The sequence below is a fragment of the Lissotriton helveticus genome, chromosome 3_1 (assembly GCF_964261635.1).
Source record: "Lissotriton helveticus chromosome 3_1, aLisHel1.1, whole genome shotgun sequence".
NCBI lineage: Eukaryota > Metazoa > Chordata > Amphibia > Caudata > Salamandridae > Lissotriton > Lissotriton helveticus.
Window position 1 is genome coordinate 320105256 of NC_136061.1, and position 25206 is coordinate 320130461.

The 25206-nt window shown below is 44.5% G+C and overlaps 1 protein-coding gene across 6 annotated transcripts in view; it reads left to right on the forward strand.

The window, feature by feature from the left end:
- LOC144822412 (multidrug and toxin extrusion protein 1-like) overlaps positions 1-25206 on the forward strand; it is an 887289-nt gene that overhangs the window by 496650 nt on the left and 365433 nt on the right. For all 6 annotated transcript variants that reach the window (XM_078679893.1, XM_078679892.1, XM_078679891.1 and 3 more), the window contains 2 exons: positions 1650-1747; positions 23630-23727. In XM_078679893.1, coding sequence (XP_078536019.1) covers positions 1650-1747; positions 23630-23727 — 196 coding nt within the window. The remainder of the gene's footprint in view (positions 1-1649; positions 1748-23629; positions 23728-25206) is intronic.

Sequence of the window (25206 nt, forward strand, 5' to 3'; positions counted from 1 at the left end):
CTTCCGGGTCGTGTGACCCGGAAGTGAATCCTTACTTGGGCGGCCCTTTGGCTGCCACTAACGGCGCCACGCCCTTAAGGGGGGTGGCGCCCTGCATTGTTTTAACAGGCGGGTGAGTGATTGGGAGCACTTGCGTGAGCTGGCCAGGCAAGGCACCCAGAAGCGCAAGCAGGAAAAGAAGGAATGGCGATAAATTAACTATTATCAGCCAATGGGAGAGAGGAGTGAGCGACTCTATCTCTATTAATCCATCATCCTCAATCGTCATATGAGCAGGGCCGCTGAAATTATGTGATTGTGTGACAGCAGAGTTTTTGGCATCATGGCTATGGATTTGTTGCATTTGCCACATAATCCATCATCTGCTGCATAATCTGTGGATGTTACCCAAAGCTAGTTTTTAGCTCAAACGGTTCAAAAGTTGCAATAAATGCAGCATGCTGCCTTGCAGTTGAAGACCCTTGGCAAAAATTAACTGGACACCTATCTGTTGCTTATTGCTATATTTGTTTGTTAAACTGGTGCTGATGAGATGCACTCTATGCCCAGGCAGTGTTAACAAGTGTAAACATGTCAAAATAATGAAGTAATACTATACAAAATGTGCCTGATTATGCCACATAATTTGCCTTTTCCTGTTGCATAATTATTGTCACCCCTGACATACAATTTGGTCTTCTCCTGCCACATAATTCCATTGGCCCTGCATATGAGTCACGAGTAAAAGCCACTATTGGGCGCCTAGACTCACTACAGAAGTAAAATAAATGATTTATTGATTTCCTTGTTGCATTTGGACCTCATTCCCTAGGTCAAAATATATGCTAAAAACAAAGATGAACAGCGGTAAATACCGGCACCTATTAAGCACTGCTCAAACCTTCCGTTCATGAGCTTCCTCGCTCCCGTTGCCAATTTTACCACAATTAAAATCAAATAACCATCCAATGAGATCACGTAGTAGAATAATACTTAACGTGTGGTTTAGGGAAATACATGAAGGTGCCAGCCAACGTTTGGGTTTTTAATTTGTTAGGCTCTTGTAAATAGACTACTATAATTTCCTGCTTTCCTGCATGGGGGAAAGTGTATGTGCGTTGAGTGGTCATAAATGTCTCCAGGCCAGCTTTCTCTCAGTTTTTGTCTTGGCTTTATACGCAGCCTTTTGCCAGAAGTTATTGAATTTCCACAACTCATTAAGTTAATATGTCTGTAAGCAGAAAAATGACTTTGATGGTGCAGGCCCCCTACAATATAGAGATTTTTCCTGCCAACTTCTCAGTATCTGTTAAGTTTGAGGGGAAGTCTCAAAGCCTGCACGGAGGAGAGACACGCAGTGTGAGGATCTTCTGCTGGTCACAAGGGCATATTATGTGGCTTACTGTAGCTGAAGTAGGTCATAGTGGCAGCATCCATCCCAGAAAAGAGTTAAAGAGTTTAGAGGTGGGTGCTGCCCTTGTTTTGCTTCCATTCCACAGGGCACCAAAGAGGTAAAAGTGCAGCAAAATCCAGTATTTTCCTGGTTTCTGCTGAAAAGCTAATGTTTCCATAGGTGATGTTTTATTGGTTTCAATCAGTTTTAATTGAAACCTATATATGAATCATAATGTCTTTTATCAAAACATTTTTCTATCATATTTTTGATTTAGGGAATTATCCTGCCTCAGATCTTCACAGCATTAGCAGCGAACATTGTCAACATTGTCATAAACTACGTTTTTCTGTTTGTCCTACACCTAGGAGTTAGGTAAGTAGAACATATCTATTCTGGTTGGAATATCAGATGTCCTCACCAGGAAGCTTCTGCTTTTGTCTGGCGTTCACAATGGTTTGTGAACTATGCATCCCCTCCATTGGAACTGGAGGAACCTGCATTGTCAATTGGGTTTTTTGTTTCTATGCTTTATGGGTAGTTGTTATAACTTTAAAAGTGAATCTCGTTCTTTCCTACCTATTATTGTGTGAGAAAATAGAGGCTTTTAACCCCAATATATGAAAATGCTGTGGAAGCTTCAATTTTGAATTCTATGTCAGGACTGGAGGCGAGGATTACGCCTTCTCTCTTTGATTTATCTAAACTACAGCTTATTTAAAAGATTAACAAAGATTACATTTCCCATGAACCATAGGGAAAGGTAGCATAGAAAAACACATGGTAATAGCCAATCATGTTAGGGTAACAATGTCTAATCAGGGGCTTCTTAGCCCAACATACAGCTAGATTCATCAAGCTTAAATCCACTCGCAAAGGGGCAGATTCCCAGAATCTGCCCATTTGCGACCGGTATTTTTGCATTTGGGATGCATCATCCCAAATGCAAAAATCGCTAATTAAGAATTCGCTAAATTGCGATTCTTTGCATTTAAGGAATCTCAAATTGAGATTCCTTAAATGCAATGCATGAAAGTAAAAAAAATAGCGAATTCGCTATTAGGGCACGCAAATTACCATGAAGTACAACTTCATGGTAATTTGCAAAAACTTTAAAAAATACACTAAAGTGCATTTTTCAAAGTTTCATGTTGCGCACAAACATGCCCTAAGGGCATGTGTGTGCGCAACATATGTGCACACATCAATTTCAGGGGTGCAACAGGGTGTCCTTTGGACACCCCTGCACCCTTGAAATCGCAATCTTAATTTGCGAATCGCTAATTGCGATTAGCAAATTGAGATTGTCTTCCCATTCATTCCTCTGGGCCTCTAGGCCCATAGGAATGAATGGGGAGATATTCCTTAATTGCGACTCGCAATTTGCGATTCGCAATTAAGGAATTATTAGAAATCGCTATTTTTTTTGTGATTTCTTGATGCATAGCATTTTGCTATTCCTTAATAGCGAATCGCTATTTTTCGCTATTCAGGAATAGCAAAATGTGTTCTTGATGAATCTGGGGGTATGTCCTTTGTTAGTGTCCCTTCACCTTCTTTCTTTGCTGCTACACAGTCAGATAAGTACCCTTCAGTCTTTATTAACTGTTTGGTGCTGTGTTTCACGTTAATGTAATGGTTTAATGCTGTACGCAGTATGCTTGTATTATGGAAGGAATTGCCTGACGAGCGCTCTGTGCTCGTTCCGTGTTTTCTGTCAGAGATTTTGTTTATTTTGCAAGTGCGTGTGCTCGGCACTGAGTTGGCGCATTGCTTGCCTTGTTTGTTCAGATTACAGCGGGACGGGTTTTCTGTTCCTACGCAGTGAAATGCTGGCATTGGGCTCCATGCATTAGACCTCCCACCACCAAGAGGCGGGGCCGAGTGTTGTGTGCTGCTTGAATTCTCCTCAGCCGTTCAAGCATCTCACGCGAATGCTAGAGCCTCTGGCCTGAGGGAGACTTCCGTCTTGTGCAGGCCCGGACTGGCTGTTGTGGGCACCGGGCAATCCCCCGGCGGGCCGCACGGGTGGGGGCCGGTTTTGGGCCCCTGGGGGCCGTTTTTGTGACAGCATAGCTGCAAAATCGGCCCTGTAACAAAATCGTCCAAAACCCGGCCCTGGCAAAGAGCTCGGCTGCACCTCCAACCCCCCCAGGGGGAGGGTGGGGGGGGGGGGCGGCCGAGCACTTTGCCAGGGCCGGTTTTTGTTCCCAGTCCGGCCCTGGTCTTGTGTCTGTAGGCGCTGAGCTGCACTCATTTTCAGCAGCCGACCGCCCTTGACAATTTTTAACGCTCCATTTTCCCTTCCTGTGAATAATTGGGAAATCGAGTCTGTATTGTGCAAATTTGAACACCCTTGATTGGGTCAGTATTAGGCCTGAAGGCCTGTTGGGGGACATTACCCTGGCCAGTTCCCTTGTCATAAGGTTGATTTCCTTCTTATTTATAACTTCATAGCCAGCATATCAAGTCCCCTTGGGCCAGAACCCCCTTAAATTGCAGTGCATCCGCCCATATTTCAGGCTGCCACCCTGCCCTCACAGACTTTGGTCCTTGATTCACGGCCTGGTGAATTACCACCCTGTCATTTTCTTGGGACTCCATTTTTCGACCTAGTGTTATGGAGTATTATGATGATTACCAGGAAGAGGAAGACCCTTTAGCTGATCTGCCTTGGGGGGATGCATCCTAAAAGGTGGTTGACACTTCAATTTACTGGGCAGTTGATGAGGCTATCACTCCTTTAGAGGAGAGGATCTCCCTCCAGATCGTGCAAGCATTTGAGAGGCTTACGCCCCAATCTACAGCACCCCTCCAGCCCCGGTCCCCGGGGGCCATGGGGACCTTGGCTCACTGCCATCTAAGCGACCCTGGGACTCTGGGTGGACCTGGATGCGTTTGCTAGCCTTAAGCAAGCCGTCCTGGATAGTCAGCCTGCCCTACCTGCAGGGAACACCCCTGCTCCTCCCCTGCCTATCCCTAATACTGACCTGGCACCGGCAGGGGCTGCGAATTCAGATGCGGGCCATTCTAGACCTTGGCTCCTGTCCTTCTCTCACAAACCCATCCTCTGAGCACGTCAGACATGCTCGATCCCAATTATATAATCCAACCAAGCTCGTCAGAGTGGGCCCTGGCTGATAAGGGCCCCACTTATGTAGCTGGGCACATCTGTAGACCATTGGACAAGGAAGCCCACAATTGTTTACGAGCGGAGTGTCCCCGCCCATCTCATACATAGGGAATCCGGTTCAACGGTCCAAACACTGCCCCATTCAGTTTTCCACCCAAAAGGTCACCCTTATAGACGAGGTAGTCATATCCCTCCTCAACAAGGGCGCCATCTCCCGGGCTTCCCCGCACCCTAGGGAGTTCTTAAGCAATATATTTTTGGTCAGAACATGGCGGCTAGCAGGCGTGGCTAGTTGCGAGGCTCAGGAGTTCCGGGCACTCGGCACTGCGCGAGTGGCGTGAGTGGAGGCGGCGTAGAGAAGCTGAATTAGCCGTTTTTTTGAGCCGTTTCTGAGCAGTAGCGGCAGCCGCGAATGCCACGAACGCGAACGCCGTGAATGTACAGCAGTTTCTCACCGGCATTATACTACATGCAGCTCGTAATTACGGACCGTCTAACGGGACGCAGAAGGCTCCAGCTAGCACAGGCAAGCACACGCCGGTATTGACATCAGGACGCCGGAGCCCAGAAACAGGTGGAGCGCTGAAAATTCGAGCACTGCAGAGGCTCTGACAGGCTGTGGCAGAAATTACAGAAAATTACAGGAAATCACCCCACACAAAGTTTTTCCTGCGTCTAGCGGTATAACAGAAGCAGTGTGTCATTCTTCCTGCTGGATGCTTGGCGTTTGTGGCAGCCCGGAGAGGAGTATTTAAAACATAGATTTCATTTATTATCTTAAAAAAGGTAGGAATCTCTCATGCTTGCAAAACAAGGTTTAACACGGTGGGTTGAAGAAGGGGAGGAAAGCCGGGTATAGACACCGTAATATTGATAGCATTGAACATTCTAAATTAAAACTGCTAATCCCACAATGCAATGGGCTACGAAAAATGTTCATTAATGCAGCTTCTCCAGCTTCCCTTGTACCCTTAAATTCTGATTTGTATATGTCAGGAAAACAGTATGCAGATTCCCAGGGCTTGGGGTATACCCTTAGGCGTAGAGGAGGGAATCAACATACATTAAATGTGTCAACAAAGTCCCTGCCATTATCCAAAACTAAGGTAAAATCCTTAAAGAGGACTGGTAAAAAGAACTTAAAAGCACAGAAGACAGCTGAAAGGGTAAAGCCACCTCCGTCTTTGAAGTCATATTTTAAAACTGTCCCTACAGTTCTGGAACTTAAACCGTCTGATGAGGTCTCAGAAGAGGCGTCTATAAAAGGTCTCCCTACCTCCAACAGATATCAACCCCTAGAAGGTTTAGAGATGGAACCGGCATTGCAACAACTTATAGGGTCAGCCACAGGCCCAGCAGAACTCCCCAAACAACTGCAAACTTATTGTGTTGATAAGGAGCCTGAATTTGGATTTGATCCTTATTTAGAGGGAGGTGTACCAGTTCAATCAGCTCAGACAACGAACACAAACACTGACGATGACACACTCAAGGTCCCACCGAACGCAGAAAATATGGATCAGTCAGTTATATCAATGCTAAAAGCTCTGAGTTTTGAGGTAAAAAGTGGCTTTGAAGCCACACTAACCAATCAGCAGGAGTTAAAAGAGAAATTTGATGCATTAGCCACCAGAACTTCTGAATTGGAGTCGTCAGCTGTAGATTTAAAAAAGCTTGCCAACCAGCATAACAAGAAGCTTGAGGATCTCAAACAAAGGGAGCAAGGGCTCCAGGAAAAGATGGAGTCCCTAGAAAATGCGCAAAGACGCAATAATCTGCGCCTCCTGAAGATTCCAGAAGGGGCAGAGGCGGGTAATATTAAGGAGTTTGTTGCTAGATTGATCAAGCAAACTATTGAGCTGGAGGTTTCAGAAGGAGAAATAATAAAAGATATCCAGCAAGTTCACAGGGATCCATTCAGGTTGAAACCGAATAAAAGTAGACCTAGAAAGATCCTCGTGTATTTTCAGACTTACACTTTAAAAGAGGAGATCCTTAATAGAGCTTTAAGAGCAAGTGAACTCCCGTCGGAAGGATTTTCCTACCAGATCAGGTCTGATGTCTCCTCCATTACAGCGTCTAGGCAGTGGGAGCTTGGCAAACTGTTAGAACCCTTTAAACAACTAGGCGCTACAGCCCAGCTCAAATTTCCTGCATCACTGAAAGTGATGTATAAAAATAAAATGAAAGTTCTAAAACGGGTAGACGAAGCAGAGGAATACCTTCAACTACTTACAGATGACCATCAGAGAGAATAAGCTAATAATTATTAAAATTACTAAAAGATTCTAGATGAGGTATCCTCTATCACAATCATGATATTTTTATAATTCTTTTTCTATATATAGTTAGCTGAATTTCTTTTCTACCACTCACAACTTAATTATACGATATGCCCGGACGGAAGAGTCTCGATGGCCAAGTTAGGCCAAGAAAAGGAGGGGGGTTCTCCAGGGGAGCACGGGGGGGTCAGGGGAGTGAGGGGGGGAGGTGGTGACACTGGGTGGGGAGCATGGGGAAAAAAAACAAAAAAATGTCCAAATCGCCAGATTCTAATTTTTTCTGGTTATACCTTTGTCAGGACAGATAGCGCAAGGTAGGGTAACAACTACATCATATATCAAGATTCTATCATGGAATGTGAATGGGTTACGAGTTAAACATAGAAGAGAGAGAATCCTTCAGTATTTAAAGGATGCACCCGAAAATATATTTATCTTACAAGAGACTCATTCTACCGTAAAAGAACTAAGAGACATCTTTGAGAAAAAAAATTGATCCAACAGATCATAACTTCTTCACAACAGTCCTCTACTAAAGGGGTTGCTATATTGATTAAATCTAATTCAGGGATAAATTTACTACAGTATAGGTCGGATAAAAGGGGAAGATGGGCTATAGCAAAGATAAAACAACACTCACATAAATTTAAGATTGTAGGATATTATGGTCCAAATACAGACGATCCGCTACCCTTTAAAGAACTTCTAGTTGAACTTTTAGATTCTGAAGATCCAATCATCCTTGCAGGGGATTTTAATCTAGTAAACGATCCAAAGCTGGATAAAACATCTGCGGCCAGGTTCTCTCATAATCCTAAAACCAGGGCAATATTATCTAATGCAATAGCTCCGTTTGGTTGGAAAGACATCTGGAGACAAAAAAAATGGTATAATAAGAGAATTCACATTCCATAATAAGAAACTCCGTCACAAATCGAGATTAGATTTTTTTCTAAACACAGAACATTTAGTCCAACAAGTGGAGGAGATAAAACATCTCGCTGCCCATATCTCCGATCATTCAGGGGTTACTTTAACTTTAAAGCTGTCAGGTCCCCAGCTGGTCAAGAGATGGACTATAGATAGAAGCATCTTTTTAGATGAAGAAGTAACAAATAAATTGATTGAAGAATCAAATGAGTTTTTTACGTTTAACTTAGATACAGCCATACTCCCAATAGTCTGGGACACGTACAAAGCCTTTTTGAGAGGGCGATTACTAGCATATCAGATTGCAAATCATAAAGCATACAGGGCACAAATCACACAGATCGAAGAAAGAATAAGGGCCTTAGAACAAGCTGTGCTAGTCCCCAGCTCCCCAGACGAGGAGAATAACAATAAAAAAGATCTCCTAACCTGTAAATTAGAACTAGAGCAGGTATTAGATGGAAGGCTGAGGAAGCGCTGGCAGGCTAGTGCACTAGCACATTTCGAATATGGAGAGGCCAGCGGAAAACTCTTAGCCTGGAAAACTAAAAAAGACAATGAAAAGAACTCATAAAGGAAGTGCAGATCACAGACCCGGATGTGATTTCTGAGAACAGGCTAGATATTGAACACGCCTTTTTCCATCACTTTGACGAAGTTTATAGAGAAGATTTACGCCCTCAACAACAATTAACATATTCATGGCTTGACCAATACCAGGTTCAAGCTTTAGATGATCAGTCCTTCTATAATTTTAATAGAGAGATCAGCTCCACTGAAATAGCTGCGGCGATAGACTCCGCCAAGAATAGTAAGGCTCCTGGCCCTGACGGGTTACCATCAGAAATTTAAAAACTATTAGCTCCAGTAATTATACCCATTTTGAAAAAGCTATTTTCCGGTATATTTGAGGAAAGGGATAATATCCATGTTTCTTGGAATGAGGCCATAGTGGTTCTCATTTTAAAACCAATGAAGAGAGCATACCACTGTGACTCATGTAGGCCTATCTCCCTTCTTAACACTGACTATAAGCTTATGGCAAATATACTAGCAAAAAGATTAAACGGATCGGCAGCCAAACTTCTACATTTAGACCAGAAGGGCTTTATAAGGGGTCGTTCTATACAAGAGCTCACACAAACATTGGTGGGAGCGATAGATGTTGCTTCTCAATACAAAATCCCATTAGCGGTTATTACCCTGGATGCCGCAAAGGCTTTTGACCGTGTCAACTGGGAATTCCTTACTAAAGTATTAGCAAAGGTTACCTTGGGGAAAAACTTTTGTGGCACAATAGCAGCATTTTACCAAGCTCCGACGGCCAGATTATTGATAAATGGTAGCCTATCTTCTCCTATAAAAATTCAAAGGGGGACAAGACAAGGGTGTCCGCTATCACCTTTACTATTTGACTTATACATGGAATCATTCGCAGAAAAGATCAGACAAGACCAAGATATTCTACCCTTTAAATATAAGAACTGGGTGAAGAAAGTTGCCCTGTATGCGGACGATTTGATGTTATATACCACTGACCCTATCAAACCAATTCCACTAATTTACAAAGCGGCAGAGCAATTTGGTCAAGTCTCTGGATACCTGATTAATCAAGCTAAATCAGAGTGTATGTGTTGGAATATTCCTCAGATTAATCACATTCCAATCCTGAAAAACCAAATTAGATACTTGGGAATCCAAATTACACAGGACATAAACCAACTTGCAGAAAAAAATCTTGAAAAGATCGATAAAGAAATGGCGGATTCTCTAAAAAACTGGTTACTCCTGCCTCTGACTCTAATTGGTAGGATAAATATAGTAAAAATGATGTTGTTACCCAAAATTATATATATATTTCAGAACATTCCACTTGCTTTCAAAGAAGCTAAATTGACTAAAATACAAGCTAAATGGAATTCGTTTATCTGGGCCTCAAAAGGTATAAGAATTTCTTGGAAAAAACTACGAAGGAAAAGAGGCAAAGATGGGCTGTGCGCACCTGATCTGAGAGTGTATGCCTGGACCCTATTATTGAAAGCCGGATTTAGTTTATTTGATACTTTAGGGGGTACATAAACAGACATTATGTTTCAAAATATGCTTTCTGAGACTCAGGGAGGGTCTCATGCATTTATCTTTAAGTTTGGAGATATGCGATTTAAAAAAAAAATGCGTTTAAAGGTTCTTAGAGACATGGCATATGTATGGGCTAGAGTAAGGAAAAATCTTAACATTCAATATTATGCCAACTTAGCACCAATTTGGGACTCTCCGGGCGCCCCAGAATGGACTAAAGATCTATTATCCTTAGCTCTCCAGAGCGCAAATATCAGACTATGGGTCCAGCTAATGCCTGAAGGTAATCTTTTGAGCTGGGAAGACATTTCTGCCCTCACAGATAAAAATCTATCCAAATTCAAGCATTGAAAAAAATAAAAAGTTGGGATCAGGCTGTCACAGAGGGCAAAGGTGCTAAATCTATTCTGGATGAACTACTAATGAAGAAAACAACTTTGCTCAAAACATCGACTCTATACTGGACAATACTTGAAGGAGGGGATGGAGAGTTCAGCCTTCCAGAACATCTATGGAGAGACCAAGTCCCGGATGCTAACTTGCAGACCTTATGGCAAGTCAAGTCAAGTCAAGTCAAGAGATTTGTATAGCGCGCTACATACCCATAGGGTCTCAAGGCGCTTGAGGAAGGAAGGGGAGTTATTTGTCGAATATCCAAGTTTTAAGTTGCTTTCTGAATGCTAGGTGGTTATGAGTAAGGCGAAGGTGGGTGGGAACACGAGATTAGCGATACCAGAAATGCGATAGCATGGAGCAATATAGCTGAGAGTGAGGAGGAGCGTGGGTGAGCGACCGTTCTGAAGAGAGTCCAGGTGGTCAAGTATATTTTGACTTGCTACACCTTACGGTCTCTCCTGCCAATTTAAAGCGGAACCACTTGTTTTCTCTCCATAGGGTATACTGGTCTCCGGCCAGGATTGCTAAAATTTCAAAGGGGCCTACTCCCTGCTGCCCAAAGTGCCATCTGGAAAAAGCAGATGATCTCCATATGTTCATGACTTGCCCCGAACTATCGCAATTTTGGTTTGAAGTACAAGAAGGTATGAAAGCCCTCTTTGGGTATGAAATACAGGTTAGTACACAACAAGTATTTTTTGGAATTCCCTCCAATTATGAGGAAGTATCTCAAGATAGTAATAAGTTATTCTTATATTTAATAATTTTAGCACGTAGAGAAATTTGTAAATTGTGGTTGAGTACTAAGGCACCAATATATTTAGATTGGGTTAGGGCAATCAGGCACACTCTCAGCTTAGATAAAGTGGTATGGAAGAGAAGGAAGCATTTTTGGACTCCTTGTATTAATTGGCTTTGATGAACTATAAATCAACTGTGTCCAATGATTATGCCTTTTTGCTGAACGAACCACCCTAAGATCAGTCCAAGGGTCTGGTAAAGTGTAAGACTGAGCTGACTATAGACATGGTGGTACCGTAAGATTCATATTGGGTGTCTGCAAAAAGAGCTTCCATAAAGATTCTCAGTATAATCAATACCGAAAATATCTTTGATGGCGTATGAGGACAAAAAAAAAAAATATATATATATATATTTTTGGTCGACAAGGTCAATGGCGGTCAAAGACCGCTCTTAAATGTAAGCAAATTCAGCTAATGGTTGGTTTATTGCCATTTCAAAATGGAGGGGATCCACCTACTCCAGGATGTCTTGCGTCCTCAAACTTGGATGGTTCGCTTAGACCTCAAGGACGCCTATCTGGTGATGTCGATCTTTCCTCCCCACAGGTGCTTCCTACAGTTTGTCTGGCGCCATCAAACTTACAAGTTCACAGCTCTTCCTTTCGGACTCTCCTTGGCTCCCTGTTGCTTCACCAAGGTGCTCAAACCTGTGGTGGAATTCCTGAGGGCCCGAGCTATCTGGATGATCATGTATCTGATTGATCTCCTTCTCATGGGCTCTTGCCCCCTAAACTAGCTGCTCATCTTCAGATGGCAGTGGACCTGCTTCGAAGCTTAGGCTTTGTAGTCAACGAAACAGAAATCTCTGTTGCAACCTGCTCAGTCCGTTATCTTTTTGGGGTTTGTAACAGGCTCCACTGCGTCTACTCTCAGTCTTCCCTCCAGGAAGGTGACCAAGATACATCATGAACTGAGGCATGTCCTTTCCAGACAAGAGGTATCCCTCCGTCAATTGGCCCGGGTGGTGGGCCTCTCGTATGCATCTACCCAGGCCAGCTTCCCGGGCCTGCTTCACTTCAGGGCTCTACAGCGTCTCAAGGTGTATTTCCTCCACACAGGTTTCCCTTACTCCCACAAGGTTTCCCTGTCAAGTGAAGCCCAGGGGGGGGGAGATTCAGTGGTGGTTGGTTCATATGGATTCCTGGTTTGGGTGCACGATTTTCGGTTCTGCTCCGGACTTTGTTATAGAATCAGATGCCAGCAGGCTCGGCTGGGGTGCCAGGTGCGGAGACCTCTCTACAGGAGGATTGTGGTCCCCCGATGAATAGAAATTGCATATCAATTGCCTGGAACTTCTGGTGGGATTCTTTGCCGTCCGCTGCTGGACGAGAGACTTGGCGCAGTCATGTCTGTGTCCTATTCAAGATGGACATCATTTCAGCAGTCCGATATGTGAACCATCTCGGGGCACCAGATGCAAGGCCCTCTCTGACCTAGCAGCGAGTTTCTGGCAGTATTGCCCAGACAGTCAGATGTCAGTCCCGGTGGAGTATCTGCCAGGGTGATCCAACAGAAGGCGAATTTCCGATCCCGCACTTCAGGAATTCCAGCCTTTGGATGCTCGACCAGAGCGTAGTTGCGATGTGAACAACCCCTGGGGCCCCTTCTTTGTGGATCTGTTCGCGTCCAGATTGGATCATCAGACTACTCAGTTTTTCAGCTGGAGACCGGATCCCTTAGCGGTGGCCACGGATGCATTTCTCCAGGACTGGAGCTTGGAGAAGGGGTACACATTTCCCTCCCTTTGCAATGATCACAAGGGCAACGGCGCAAGTCCGCAGACAGTCAGCGGACCTGGTCATAGTCACCCCCCTTTGGAGGTAGCAAGTTTGGTTTCTAGTTCTAGTGGTACTTTCCTAACATTTTCCAATCCTACTCCTCCAATTTCCGACTCTTCTCCTGGATCCCTACTGAACTCCACATCCTCTGGTGCTGACAAATTCACTGTGGCTTGTGGCGTGGCGGATTTCCGGGGACCGATAGGAAGCCCCAGGATTTTTCCAGGAAGCTGAAACATTCATCTCCAAGGCTCCGGTGGACAGTGCCATCAAGAGGTACAGATCTGAGTGGGGCAGATGGTCTCATTGGTGTTTGTGACAGGGTTTTGATACCCGGGTCACAGACGTGGTGTACGTCGTGAATTGTTTTGCACAATTAGCTTCCAGCGGAATGGCATACAGGTCCATCAACATTTTCCAATTTATTTATTTATTTATTTTTTCAATTTATAGGGCGCAACAGCTACCCAAAAAGGGTTTCCCGGCGCCTAGACACAGCTAGTTTGAGGACAGAAAAAAGGGGGGAAATGGCTATTGAGTATTATTGTTCAAATAGCCAGGTCTTAACAAGCTTTCTGAATCTGATGTAATTTTCTTCCTTCCGAATGAAGGGAGGGAGCGTGTTCCAAAGGGAGGGTTCCAGATGGGCGAAGGATCTGCCTCCTGTTCTCGCCCGTTTGAATCTCGGTATGCAGAAAAAGGCTGCCGTCTGCGACCGAAGGTTTCGCTTGGGACTGTAAAGGTAGGCGAGGGTTTGAAGATATTTAGGTGCTGTACCTGCTTTAATTCTGAACATGTAGTTCAGGGCTTTAAAGCGGATTCTGTTTTCAATCCTGAGCCAATGGAGTTTCCGACGATGGTTCGAGACTCCGGAGTTCTTGGGAATATTGCAAAGTAGCCGAACTGCTGCGTTTTGCACCATCTGCAGTCGGCCGATTACAGATTTGTTTGCGCCCAGGTACAGAATGTTGCCGTAGTCAAGCCTTGATGTAATGAGGGCATTGACTACGGTCTTTTGCGTGGACAAAGGCAGCAGCCATAGGATCTTCCTCAACCATTTAACTATAGTGAGGCATAGGCCAGTTACTTTACTGGCCTGTTGGTTCATGGATAGGGAATTGTCCAAAATGAAGCCCAAATTTCGAGCGTGGGTCACCGGAGTAGGAAGGGCGCCCATCTGGTCAGGCCAGTGTGCGGAATTCCACAGATCTTGATCTTTTCCCAGGACCAGTATCTCCGTCTTGTCGCCGTTTAGTTTTAACTGTTTTTTTGTCATCCAGTTCAGGATGTTTAGGAGTCCGTCTTTGAGTAACGAAGGGGAATGAGGACAAGATTCGGATAGGGAAAAGATGATTTGGGAGTCGTCGGCATAGTTCATAAGAGTGAGACGCGATTGTTCAACAAGGTCGGCCAGGGGTTTGAGATATAAATTAAAGAACAGAGGGCTTAGAATAGACCCTTGGGGCACTCCATGGGATGCAGGCAGGGAGTCCGAAACGGCTCGTGAAGATGTGATCTGGAAGGTTCGGTTTGTCAGGAAGGACCGGATCCAATCCAGTGCCTTTCCTCGTACACCATTTTTGTGCAGTTCTTTGAGTTTCGTGGGAGATGGTGTCGAACGCCGCGCTCAGGTCCAATAGCACGAGCGCGACCGTCTGACCTTGATCAAGTAGCTTTCGGATATGTTCAGTGACTCCGAGCAGGGCGGTTTCTGTAGAGAAGCCAGCCCTAAAGCCAGATTGTGATGGATGTAGTAGAGAGTATTCTTCTGCGAAGGTAGCTAAAGCAGAATGAACGTGTCTCTCCAAACATTTGGAAAATGCCGGGAGCAGGGATATGGGTCTGTTATTAGCGAGGATTTCCGGGTTTGCAGTCGGTTTTTTCAGAAGGGGCGTAACCATGGCATGTTTCCACAAGGCTGGGACAGTGGCAAAATCAAGGGATGAATTCAGGAGATTAGCAATGATCTCCAATGAGTTTTCACCAAGTTGTTTAATGATTTTGATAGGAATGGGGTCCCTGGGGGAGACGGATTTTATGGTTTTAAGAATTAATTTCAGCTTGTCTACTGAAAGAGCAGGCCAGGATTCCAGTAAGTTGTCACCAAGGGATGTTGGTGCAGGGTCAGAGGGAGCGGATAGTTCTGTATTTTTTGCCTTGATATCTAGGATGATTTTATCAATTTTCTCAGTAAAAAAGCATCCTAACTCCTGACATTGTTGAGTATTTAATGGGGGTGCAGCGGCTGTAGTGTGTGCACCAGCCAGTTCTTTAACTTTGTTGAAGAGGGTTTTTGGCATATTTGTGGCTTCCACGATAGTTTTTGAGAGGAAAGCAGCTCTTGCTTTTGCACAGGCCGAGTGATAAAGATTCCTGGCTTCCTGGTAGCTTCTTTTTGCATCAGGGGCGTAATTCTTACGCCATTTGCGTTCGAGCGCTTTGCATTTGGATTTTTCGATCTTTAGGCTATCATTATACCATGGAGCCGGAGGGCGGTGTCTGCTCCCTTTGATACAAGTAGAGGGCAAACATTTGTTGGCTGCATCGCTGAGCCAATTTTGCGCTTCGGTTGCTAGGCAATCCATGTTAGAGCTACAGCTTGGTGGGTTATGTTGTAGTGCCGAGTTTAGTAGTTCTAGGTCTACTAGCTTCCAATTTTTCCTACATGAGCCTTGAGCATCATATTGCAGGTTGGGTGAGGATGGAAAACTAATGTTGAATTTTATAAGATGGTGGTCAGACCAGCCTGTGGGCAGGGTGGCAATACAACTTAGTTCACTGATGTTGGATATTATAGGGTCCAGCAAGTGGCCAGCTATATGAGTAGGGCTAGAGTTTATCAGGGACAGATTTAGGGCCTTTAGGTCTTCAAGTAGGTTAGAACAGTAGGGGATGGTGGGGTCCTCTAGGTGCAGGTTCAAATCACCCAGCAGGGAAAAATTGCTTAAAGTGATGTAATAAGGGGTGATAAGATTGGCTAAGTTGGATGCCCATTGAGAGGAATTGCCTGGGGGTCGATAAATCAGAAGGCCTGACATTGTGAAATTCGGGTTCAAGGAAATTTTGAATAGACCCGCTTCACAGTCTGGAATAGCTACAGGCTCCAGGGTGCATTTTAGTTCTCTATTAAAGATAATAGCTATCCCGCCACCTAGCTGTTTATCCCTGTCTATTCTGACAATGGCATAGTTGTCGGGGAGGGCGATAGCAACATCCGGTCCGGCGCTGTCGTGCAGCCAGGTCTCGGTTAGGAAAAGGGCACTGGGACCGTTTTCAGCTAGGAGGTTGAAGATATCATATTTATGTTTGGGCAATGATCGGCAATTTGTACTGTAAAATACGTAAGTTAGAGGTTCAGTTTTGCGCAGTAATTTGCTTTTCCTATGTCTCCTGGAAGTGTCAGGGTGGGGTTGGCATATTGAGGTGGACAGTTTACATTCCGAGCAAGAGCGTATTCCGACTTTGTGGAGGTTAAATATTGAGCACCTCGGATTGGGGGTGGGGCGCAGTGCTTTCAAATCAGATGACGATCTTACCAGCCTTGAAGATGTAAGGGAAGTGAGAGCCTCTGCCTCGTGCCCCGTCCTGTCACGGACGGGCACAGACGGGCTAGTCTTAGGCGTGTCTTCGGCGTGCTGAAGGTGTGCCCGCTGCGCTCAACCGCTGCACTTTCGAGGACTGAGCATGGTAATGAGGAGGAGGAGGGGGTGTGGCTACATGGGAGGGACGTGGCCCCGAGTCACGTGGGTGTTGACGCTAAGGAGGGAAATTGATCTTCCCCCTAAAGCGCTCGAGATAGTGCTACAAAGATTTACACAGTTTCAAGTTCTAAAATCAACATAAAACAGTGTGCGTGCAATACAAAATTAAAATTCAGTCAAAGAGCAAACACCCCGGCTTCCGCCTCAGGGTAGCTAGCAGGTCAACACCGGCTGCAGACTCAGCGCGGCGTTTTGTACTTCTGGGAGTGGGCGTGGCTACATGGGAGGGGCGTGGCCCCGAGTCACGTGGGTGTTGACGCTAAGGAGGGAAATTGATCTTCCCCCTAAAGCGCTCGAGATAGTGCTACAAAGATTTACACAGTTTCAAGTTCTAAAATCAACATAAAACAGTGTGCGTGCAATACAAAATTAAAATTCAGTCAAAGAGCAAACACCCCGGCTTCCGCCTCAGGGTAGCTAGCAGGTCAACACCGGCTGCAGACTCAGCGCGGCGTTTTGTACTTCCGGGAGTGGGCGTGGCTACATCTGCCATCTCATCTGGCCATGTCCTAGTTAATGGCATGGCAATGGGTGAACACCCACTGGTCTGCAGGTTGTTATCTGGCATTCGGGTTTCGTTACCCCCAGAGCCGCGTTACTCGTCCCTTTGGGATGTCAACCAGGTTCTTAACCTGTTCCTGTCCTGGCAGCCGAATAGTTTTCTCTCCAGGAAGGAACTTTCGGCCAAATTGGCCATGCTCCTCTGCCTGATATCTTGCAGCCGCTTTTCCGACGTTAGAGTTCTGGACATCACCAGCAGGATTTTACTCCCGATGGGGTAACGTTCACTCTGCTCAGACAAATTAAATGCCATACCAGGGTCATTTCTTACCCGGAGTTTCTGGACTCCCCAAAACTGTGTGTTGTTAGATGTCTCAAGGTATACAAAGAAATGACGGAAGAATTCCGGCCCCCAGGAGAACGCCAACTCCTCATTCCTCTCCAACCATCGCCAGATGGGTTAGATGGTTGATGCAAGAGGCAGACATCAGCCTTCATCATTTCGGAGCTCATTCCGCACGAGGAGCAATGGCATCTAAAGCATTCGGCTTGGGTGCCCGCTTAGAGGATATCCTCAATGCGGCAGATTGGTCTTTGGACTCCTTGTTCAAGAGATTCTACTTCAAGCCAGTGCTGAATATGGCTCACCTCGTTGTGAGCAAGCTTTAAACTAGTATAATCCTCGCCTCCAGTTCTGACATAGAATGAAAAATGTCCTAGCTAACATAATGGAAAGTTTCAATTCTATTGAGGACTCTGAGGCAAGGATTATCCCGCCCTAGGTCCCAAGAGGGGACATCCCTCTCCGTATTGCATTAAGTAATTTGCTTAAATCTATAGTTGGAGAGGATAGTCTTGCTCTGCTGTCTTAACTGTTTGCTGTCTTAGTTGCAGGTTTTAGCAGTTACGGTTCAGTTGGTAATATATCCCTGTTAATGCAGGGTCAGATGCCAACAAGCAGGATGCCTGTAGTGGATGCGATGGCTGACTTTGCGCAACAAAATAGGGTGAAGGCACACTAACAGAGGACTATGTTGGGCTTGGAAGCCACTGATTGGACATTGTTACCCTAACATGATTGGAAGTTACCATGTGTTTTGTATGCTACCTTTCCCTATGGTTCATGGGAAATGTAGTCTTTGTTAATCTTTTAAATAAGCTGCTATTTAAATAAAGCGAAGAAAGAGAGAAGGCATAATCCTCACCTCCGAGTCCTTAATAGTATTGAAACTTTCTGTTACGTTAGCTAGGACATTTTTCATTCCTCTCCCATGAGCCATGCTGTGATGCTCACTTCCAAACTTCCCTGAATTTTGACAAGGAATGTATAAGAATCAATGTTTTGTCCCATTTTTATTTTACTCGAATTGAGATTGTATGGTGTTTGGTGTTAGTCATCCCTAAAATATTATTAGTCTCAGAATGTGTCACCTACGCAACACAGATGACCTAAAAAACAACCACATATTTCATTTTTTAGCATCTTGGAGAGCAGTCGGTCTTAAATTGACAAATTTGCATTGAAAATGACACTGATATAAGCCTAAGGCATATGAAAATGCGGCGCAATGCAGTAAGCCACCTCACTGCGCTGCATGAAAGGGAAAGCGCAGGAATGTGCAAATTTGCCATTATACAGCACATTCCTGTCCTTTCCTAGCGCTGGCGCACTCTTGGCTGCCTAGCACCAATGCAGGCACCCTTGTATCATGCTGTATGGGTGCCTTCGTTATAGGCAGGATTCTTTTTGTGCAGGAAGAGACACCTTCCTACTCAAAAAGAATCCTGAGAGGCATTTTCTTCTTTCTATATGTACCGCGCAATGCAGCACACCTAGAAAGATGAAAGAGCAAGGAGAAATACATATATTTCTCCTTGTTACGCCTGACCTGGGAGGCATAGCATTTTGACACATTCTGAGGTGTACCACTAATGGTAAATCTGAGAATGCACCATAATTAATGGGTGGATGCACGAGAACACGCATGCTCCACAAATGGAGCACCTACTTGCAAAGTGGTTATGAAAATAATCCTACCTGTATTAACAGTGTCTGGTGGTTTGAGGTCACAGGAGAAGTTTAGGTCAAGACAAGTGACTACAGCGGCAACAATGGTGACATATAAAATGGGGTCCACTATGCAGGGCTTCCTTTAGCGTTGGTGGTGTCCCCACTCCTCCAATTACCGACTTTTGCACAGATTCTCTCACTGCCACCCTCCAGTGGTTCCCCTCATATCTCTACCACCCATTTCAAATATTTGTTTAATTGCTTTTATAGCACTACTGATCCCAATGTAAGGTGTAAGAGTGCTTTCCATTACTCACATGTATTATACAGAGACTGTGAATCATACAAGTGTGTAAATCAATGTATAAGAAATTATACATATGATAATGAGGGTTACAAGATGTAGGAGTTGTATATCATCCATACTAGTAGGAATTATGGGGCATATTACCAAGGGTGGCGATAGGCAATTATCGCCGGTTTAGCGGCCATTTTAGGCCGTTAAGCCAGCGATAATTCTATCGCTCTATTAGCAAGCTCTCGCTAACTGATGTTAGCGACAGCTTTTATGCGATAGCGAGCGGTTTGGGGCCCGCTTTGCATGTCAGCGATATTTATCGCTAATGACATGCAAAGTAGGCGTACCCAACCTGTTAGCGACTGAAAGCAGTCGCTAACATTGCTATTGCCTATTAGCAAGGCAGGCGTAGCGATGGAAATATTCCCGCTATCGCCAAAAACCAACGCCTGCTCAGAACAGTTCTTAGCCATGTTATCCAATGGGAGGTGGATAACATGGTTAAGAGCATTTCGTCGCTAATGCGTGAATATCGCTGTAATCTCAGCGATATTCACGCATTTCGCCTGATTTTTATCGCTTTTGAGATAAACCTTGCTAATAGCAAGTTATCTCAGCAATAATAACCGGTGATGCGCGGCGATAACGATATTGCCGCTAACCCTACTTAGCGATAAATATCGCTATTCGTTGGTAATATGCCCCTATGGGTCTTATTACGAGGTCGGTCAGAGGTTATTACAATGTCAGTCCGAGTTGCCTCCAATCGACACTGTTTCGGACTTGGGACTGACCGACCTGAGGTCGGTGGTCCCGACCACCTGATTACGATGCGTTCGAACACTGTTCGGTCTTATTCCCACTGTTCTTTATGTGTCATGGCTGTAAACTGAAATGGGTGTGTGTAAAATCCTGCACCCCATGGTGCCTGCCACATAGCGCAGAGTTTTACAGGTACCTCCTCGACCACAAACTGTAGACCACAAAGGCAAGGGGGCCCTGCGAGGGCCCCCCAAAGTCCCTTTCCGACAGCCTGTCAATGTTGGAAAGGCCAGCACGGAAAGGCTGTGAGAAACCAACACTGTAATTACATCCATAGGGGATTACGGTGCGTTTCAGACTGACAGGAAGACTGCAAGAGCCGATCGGAACTGAGTTGGAATGACCAGCTGGTTTACATTCCAACCACCAACGTCGTAAGCGGTCGGTCGGACCACAAACCGACTGAGTCAGTCGTAAAGTCTCCGACCGAGTTGGTTGTAAAGCCTCTGACCGCGGTCGGAAAGCTCCTGACTAGTGGTCCGAGGCTTTCTCACAACACCGTAATCGTCCTCTATATGTTAACAGTGCTTGGTCTAGAGAAACACAGAGTCAGAATTTAAAATTTAACACAGTGGATGGGATTGTCTATACTAATAATAATGTATTACTACCCAAAGGAACCCTTTTTTAGCAACATTACAATAACGAAAGATTGAAATAAAAAAATAAACTTCTGAACCTGTGCCTTACAGTTTCCATGCATCGCTTTGTTGCTGGTTCATAGCTCGCTGTGCTATATTAGAAGTATTGTAACTTAAGAACTGCAAGTAACAAAAGGATCACTGTGACAAACGTAGTAATTTGTTGAGTTATCCAAATTAAATACAAACCTGTTATCTTCATGTTATAAGTTGTGCTTTACAGTAGGCACATTAAGCCTCTGTGCTACTTTATCATAAGCCAAAACTGTGACTATACAAAACACAAATCGCTCTAGCAAATACTTTAGCCAGCAGAGGAATCTTGCTGTTATTATTATCCCTTAAAAATTGCGGGACCACAAAAATATCTGCCAGGTGCTCTTGTCTTTTTTTTTCATGCCTGACCTGTCTGCTCTCTACTTCCTCATGGCAGAGCACAAAAAGCACCTCAGCCCAATATCTGAACTTTGGCGTCCAGTGTGGCTGCCCCTGATTGCATGTAAGGCCCACAATGACACCATATGATTCAAGTACACAGACAAGCGCACTTTACTATCAGATATTTTGCTATAAATTCCAGATGATAAAGCAAGGGATGTTGGAAATGGGTTTCTGTACACTGCAGATTAGGTGAGAATGAGGATGGTAGAAGATATCTAGTCTGATATGGTCAACTGTGTAGAAAGGCAGATTTTAGACAGGTAGGGTGAATGGTAGCAGCTTGAACATAACACCTCTGAACCCATCCAAGAAGAAAAGAAAGAAAAAACATATTTTGGAAAAAAGGCACGTAGACAGATATACATATACAGTGTAGATTCAGTATACCTATGCTCCAGTGCCTGTGGCACACTCATCCTTTATTCTGGAGGATCTGGTAGCATCGAGTTGAGCTTTTTTGGCTTCAGTTTTGCAGAATGATCAGATCCACTTTACGGTACTGCCTGAGATCCCTGCCCATTGATTGCTGCTTCAGTAGGATATCACAGTGAGATATCACGGCCGGCAGTGTCCCAGGCTGCAGAGATGCCCATGAATGACACTGCAGAGTGGTCTCCTTTGCCCAGCTCGATGAAGGAAACTCGTCTACAATTTGCTAGAGCAGTTTCCGTACCTCTCTTCGGTCTGATGCATAATTTGCAGTCGAGGACTGTTCATCTACTCCTGGAGTTGTCTGATACGTTCCCTTGGTTCTACTTCGCTCATAGGCGTGGGAGGTATGCGAGGCGAGGAGCCCTCTGGCTAACACATCATTTTAGATGGATTTTATATTTGGAATTTGTACAACATTTTACCTAGTTCGATGATAAAATTCTCAAATTGAAATTAGTTATGAATTGTTTATTGAATTGCATGTATACACTTTGGGGGGCATATTATCAAGGGGGTTTATCTCCGCTTTTTTGGCTTTAAAAGTCAAGAAAGCGGAGATAAAATTATCTCCCTATTACCAAGCTGTCGCTAACACCAGTTAGCGACAGCAAATAGGAGATAGCGACCATCTTGGGCCCCGCTTTGCATGTCAGTGATATTTATCACTAATGACATGCAAAGTGGGCGTGCCAAGATGTTAGCGACTGGAAACAGTCGCTAACATCGCTATCTCCTATTACCAACTTTTGGAGATAGTCGCGCTAAGCGCGAATATCTCCAAAAGCTAACACCTGCCCAGGAGCAGTTCTTAGCCATGTTATCCAATGGGAGGTGGATAACATGGCTAAGAGCATTTGCTCGATAATGCATGAATATCGCTGACTTTTCGGCGATATTCATGCATTGCGGCCGTTTTTTATCGCATATCTGCGATAAAAATCGCCGATTTGCGGCGATAATATTTGTCTCTAAATAAGTTAGAGACAAAAATTATCTCTATTGGTTGGTAATATGCCCCTGGGTTTTTATCTAATTGTATAGTATTGTTATAATGTTTGTATAGTGCTTCTTACCGCTGATGAGGTACCGATGTGCTAGATCGAGGGGGAGTGCTTGGTTGGAAGGTGTTGAACTGCAGTGTGGGAAGCAATGTTGTGTCACACTTCAGTGACAGAAGATGTGCTCCTATTCTCTCCTGGGTCGCAGCAGTGTTTATAGTGTAGTGCAGTGGCGGTAAGAAGGGTGGGGCATATTACCAAGGCTGGCGATATTGGATTATCGCCGCTTTAGCGGCGATAATTCCATCGCCCTATTAGCATGCTGTCGCTAACTGATGTTAGCGACAGTTTTGAGGCGATAGCGAGCGGTTTGGGGCCCGCTTTGCATGTTAGCGATAATTATCGCTAATGTTATGCAAAGTGGGCGTACCCAAACTGTTAGCGACTGAAAACAGTTGCTAACATCGCTATCGCCTATTAGCAAGGCAGGTGTAGCGATGGAAATATTCGCGCTAAGCGCGAATATCTCCAAAAACTAAAGCGTGCTCAAACCAGTTCTTAGTTATTATATGCAATGGGAGGTGGATATAATGGCTAAGACCTTGTTAGCAAGAATGCGTGAATATTGCTGTATTCTCAGCGATATTCACGGATTTTGCCGCTATTGCCGGAAATTGTATCGCTTTTGAGATAAACGTTGCTAATAGCACGTTATCTCAGCGATAAAATCCGGCAATGGTTTGCGATAAAAAAATTGCCGCTAAGCGTATTTAGCGATAATTTTCGCTAGTTGTTGGTAATATGCCCCGGTGATTTATAGTGTAGTAGTGGTTTATATTAATCGGTTGTCGTGGAACTGGTCTCCAGATCTTTATTTAATGGATATATGCAGAAGAAGAGAAACTTTCTCATTGAAAAGAAGTTACATTGATTTCTGTGTTTCCCTTTCAGGGGGTCTGCTTTGGCCAACACCATTTCCCAGATCTCTTTGTCGACCTTCCTTTTTCTATACATCCGCATACGGAAACTCCATGTCCTGACCTGGGGAGGTATGTTGCCTTTGTTCTTAGTAACTCATCTCTCAACACTCTTCATGTTCTGGGAGCAGCAAGACTGTTTACACACAAGATGTACTCACAAGCTCATTTAAAGTCCTACAGTTGAGGTAGAAATGTGTCATAAGCGAAATACTATAAACGTCTTCCATTTCTGGGGTACAGGGCCGGATTTAGAGGAGGGCATTAAAATAGAATCCACCATGAAACTAACAGATACACCTTTTGTGCCTCTGTCGATATATATGCCCTTTTTAGAGTTAAATTGAAGGCAGATATTCCACCGGCGTCAACTCTTTCAGCTCGGAATTCTTTTACTTTGATGTTCAAAGGTAATTTTGCCACTAATGCTAAATCCCAAATGGCCTCCCTGCCCCTATTTCTAGTGGAGTTACCTCTGTGAAAGACTGCATCGTAAAGAGCGACAGACTGTCAGGGAATAGTGATTATGGGGTCCATAACTTGTGTGTTAAGGAGGCCAGATATATAGACAACCTCAATTGGCCCCTCTTTCAGGTGCCCACTGATCCTAGTTGAAATTCAACCGGCAGAGATGGGCATTGGTAGATTTTCTGCTGCAGTGTTTCTCCATATGACTCTTCTGATGCCCAAATGTGTCTCTTGGGTAGATAAACCTTCACTTATCTAGCGGATGACTGATTTCAGACTGCCGCATTGGAAAGCGATACAAATCTGACAACATGGAGTTATGTGGTCACCTCGGAAATACTGCGATTGATATTCACCTGCCAAAGGCTGCTATCAACACACCACATGACAATGCAGTAAAACACTCTGTCCCACATGGTTTACTACATAAAAAAAAAAAACATTAAACATCTTTTTATTTTTTGAGGGTTCAAACCTTCCGGCTCCAGAAAGTCAGTAAAGAAACAGCAATTTCTCACTTCAGATCAATCGTATAAAATACCAATAAATGTACTACAAACATTTTTGACATGTAGCCAAGATTGTAATGGAAAAAATATACATGAAGGAAGAATACCTCTTAAACTAGGAGCGCATACTAACGTAAGCATCTGCATCTCTACTGTACAATGCAGATAGCCAGTTTAGATTTCTCAATAAACAAATCACAAAAACCAAAATATCTTAAACAATCCCACCTACCCTACCCCCGGTCACACAAATAAAAAATCTCCGGTCATGCCATGGTTCACTTCACCCCATCACTCTATACAACTGAGTGATTACTCTACGGTTATTACGGGAGCATCCGTACGTTGCTCCTCTGAGTCATCCTCAGTGTGGACTACCTGTGTGCCTTCCGATCGGGGCGTATCAGAGGCAATCTCCAAAGGGACCTCCAACATCAAATCATACCAGGTTCTAGCATCCTCTTCCAACTTATCATCCCTCCTGACCCTCCTCATTCAGATCCATTTCACTGTTGCCCAGTCCCTCATATCTTTGGCCCAACTTTCCACCTTGGGGGGTTGGGAGCCCATCCAG